Source organism: Corvus brachyrhynchos, unplaced genomic scaffold, assembly GCF_000691975.1.
Source record: "Corvus brachyrhynchos isolate BGI_N302 unplaced genomic scaffold, ASM69197v1 scaffold83, whole genome shotgun sequence".
Taxonomy (NCBI): domain Eukaryota; kingdom Metazoa; phylum Chordata; class Aves; order Passeriformes; family Corvidae; genus Corvus; species Corvus brachyrhynchos.
In genome coordinates, this window is record NW_008238464.1 from 2,653,261 (window position 1) to 2,656,948 (window position 3,688).

At 45.3% G+C, this 3,688-nt stretch overlaps 1 protein-coding gene across 4 annotated transcripts in view; it reads left to right on the forward strand.

Annotated features, from left to right (window-relative positions):
• Positions 1–3,688, forward strand: part of MAP4K4 (mitogen-activated protein kinase kinase kinase kinase 4) — a 167,294-nt gene that overhangs the window by 515 nt on the left and 163,091 nt on the right. For all 4 annotated transcript variants that reach the window (XM_008635822.2, XM_008635819.2, XM_017737010.1 and 1 more), the window contains exon 2: positions 119–184. In XM_008635822.2, coding sequence (XP_008634044.1) covers positions 119–184 — 66 coding nt within the window. The remainder of the gene's footprint in view (positions 1–118; positions 185–3,688) is intronic.

Consider the following 3,688-nt stretch of genomic DNA (forward strand, 5'->3'; position numbering starts at 1 on the left):
CGCCGCCGGCCGGTTTCGCTGGCTGGGCTCTGCCAGCAGGCATCGCCTGACAAAAATGTAACCCCGCTTCTCTTCTCCCCTTTCCTCCCCCGCCCCCTCTGCCCCTTCCTCCCCCTAGGACCCCGCTGGGATTTTTGAACTGGTGGAAGTGGTTGGCAATGGCACGTACGGGCAAGTCTACAAGGTTTGTGTCAGAATTTCTTCTCCTTTTATTGTTGCCGATTTTCCAGAGGGCACCCGGTGCCTGCGGCGGGCTGGGCACACGGCTGAAGGCGAGCCACCCGCACTGGCAACCGGAACAGTGAGGGGTGGTAGAAGTGTTGCCCTTGTCATTGTTACTGGCCTTGTCAAGTTTGTCAGCCTCTTGGCTTCTGCTTTTTCAGATGGGTGCAAATTACTTTCCCAAGTACCCATCCTGAAATGATCAAATGTGCCTTTATTGTTCTTCTTACTCCTCTCTGTGCTCTCTCCAGAGAAATGACCAAACCAAGTGGACGCTGTCAGAGTCTGGCTGGGTTATACAAATACGTCCACAGGCTTATTCAGCTTTGCTGCTAGAAATCCTTATGGAAGTTGCTGCTGCAGTGACTTCAGACAAAGACATTGGCCTTAATTAAAATTGTCACCCGGTTTCCTTGTTGGAAAACCTTCAGAGTGTTGAAGCTACGGGGTTGGGGGCGAGTGCATCTGATGGGCTGTGCAGAGAAGAGGGGTGCAGAGTGACAACAATAAGTGACCGAAGCAGAGAAGCTTATTTTTTGAAAATCAGAATTCCCAGAATAACCTGTTTGACAAGTGTATGACTTTAAAAAATAGAAATCAGAGAGTGCCCATGTGGGTGTGAAACTAGCCTACTTTTTTTTTTTGTTTGTTTTTTTCCCCTTTAGTATGCAGTCCGTGGAACAAACAAACCTTGAGATTGCATGACTTTGCAGTGAGTGCTAGCTACCAGGATGACTAATTATTCGCACAGACTTAATACTTGGTTAAAGACTGAAGGCTCTAGCCTTAAACTGTAGAAATGCAAGATGTGTTTGGAGGGAGAAGGAGAGAGATGAAGATGCTTAGCTGCTTGTTTGGTTTTTTGGTTGCTTTTTGTTGTTGTTTTGTTTTGTTTTTCTTTTTGCTTATAAACAAGGGAGTGTAATTGGTGAGTTTCCCTGATGGCAAGATACTGCTGCTTGCAGCTCCAGTAACTAAATAAAACGCTTTGGTGCCTCTTCTGCAAATGAAACACATGTCAGTTTGTTTTGAGGGCGTGAACCTCAGCCTTCCTGATGGAGATTTGGTCTGCCTGTGCAGTGTATGAGTTGCTTTTTAAGACTTGAGCTGGAATAGCCAGGCTGCTGCTGTTGGTATAAAACTGGAAAAAAGGATGTGGCTCAAAAAGCCACAGGAGAGGGGGAGGATGAGTAAAAAGCTGCACTTTGACACAACCTCGACCATTTAATTTTTTGCTGCCATTTGAAAGGACACAATTTTTTTCTGTAATCCATTTGCTCCCAGAGCTTGCATCATCTGCATCATCATTAAAAAAAAAATTAATCGGGTGTGAATGTGTGACTTGAAACTCTCCTGTTAATTATTGCAATTTAGTGCATTGTTTCCCAGTGTACTTGTTAATGCTTTTGAGTTAATGAGAAAGTTCTCTGTAGTTTAACAGTCTTGACAACAGAAATTTAAAATTTTGTTTTCCTTAACTAAGGTAGAGCTCTCCTAGAATATTTAGTATTAGAAATGAAACTGAGCACATGCATTTATTGTCTTGGAAGAGCTGAACAAACACTGGATGTCTAAAGACACCGGTGTCTGTGATAACGGGGAGCAACAGGCAGTGTCCTTGCTTGCTGTAGAGTCTGCTAGACAGTAATGGATTGACAGGTGTTTAAGTTTGGGTTGGCACTGCTTCTTCTTAGGCATTTACCCACATTTGTGTACATACACTGATAATGCGGACACCTAATAGGGCTGTATGTAAACAAATAATACCAAACCAAAAAACTTCCTTGCTGTGATAAGCATCTTTCTTTTTAAAATAATGAAGTTATGTAAAAAAAAAAAAAAGTTGTTGAAATAGTATTTAACTTTTCTTGGCCACTTTTTTTTTTGCTAGGAAAAATGTTCCAGGGACACCCAAAGATGAGACTGTATGTGTATGTTTCGAGGGCTTTCATAGGAACGGCATAACCGAGGGAAAAACGTGTTTACGGTGTGCTTGCTTGTTGCCTTCCGCTTTCCTCCTACCCAGCAACCGCTTCTTGAAATCTCTCTTCCTGGATGGTTTTATTTCCCTTCCAAGCGGTCTGTCATCCCAAGGGGCTGGGGGTGGGGTGGAGGTTGCTTTTGAGGAGCCGAGCTCCGCGATGTAGTTTGATGTACTTCCACATTCGTGTACAGGCATCAGCGATGATGTCACCCGGGAGCGGGATTGGCTGGCTACCTGCCACCGCGGGGAGGACACGGAGGGAGCGGGAGAGGGCATGACGTTATCTCTTTGTCTAGCTCATACACCCGCCGATGATGCCGAAGGTCGTTTGCCTGCCTGGGGAGTCTGCTTTCCAGCAGCGGTGGGAAGGGGACTGTGCCAACCTGTTGAAAAGCAGAAAATAGTCCTGTTTCTCTCCTCTTTGCCTTAGCTGAGCTAGCTGGAAATAGTTCATCTATCTGGCTAGTGATATTTCTGTAGCTAGTTCTACCTTAGCTATTTATTTAGCTATATGTAGGTGTATAGATGTTTATATATGTATGAAATGTGAGGGCAGCCCTTGGATGTTTGGCACCTAAATGCAAGTGGAGTTACTCCTGCATTTTATGCATTAAATGGGTTGGCTTAGGTGGAGTGTTACTGTGGGCCTGGGACTTCAGTGGTGAGGTGTTAAAAATACTAAAGTTTTATGCACAGTAAACTGAGAATAGGTTTAGATTAGACATTGGGGAAAAAATCCTTTACTGTGAGGGTGGTGAGGCACAGGGACAAGTTGCCCAGAGAACTTGTGGATGCCCCATCCCTGAAAGTGTTCAAGGCTGGGTTGGATAGGGCTTTGTGCAACCTGGTCTAGTGGAAGGGGTCTCTGCCTGTGACAAAGGGGTTGGAACTAGATGATCTTTAAGATCACTTCCAACCCAAACAGTTCTGTGATTCTATGATTCTTAAGTTTATAGAGTTTATATGAGTTTCATTTTCATAACCTTGCTTACACCTCTCCTCTGTGAAGGAACCTTGTGTGTCATGAGCAGCTTGTTACACAGTGGTGAATTGATTTAAAAAAAAAAAAAAGAAAAAGAAAAAAAAAAGAGGTTCCCCAGCCCTGGGTAGCTAAAAGAAAGGGATGTTTTGGGGAAGCCTTTGCCCAGCACAGGGGAAGGGGTGACGGGGTTTGGCTCATTCGTCCTGGGGCCAAGCAGCGCTTCTCTGCTGCTCCTCGGAAATCCTGGGGAATGAGAGTGGTTTTCCCTTTCGTAGTTCGTTCGAAACCCGAGAACGATGGCGTGGAAGTTGCACCGTTTAGATTAATGAGAAAGCAAAGGGTTAAACGCTACCAAGTACAGCCGGCAGCGTTCCCTCCGAGCAGAGCCGGGGAAGACCGGGCGCAGAACCCTCTGGGTCGGTCGTTCTAACACTTTTAAGGAGTCCCACGGCAGTGCTGGAGTTGGGAGGGAGAAAATTACCTTGAGTAGGTCGGTGTCA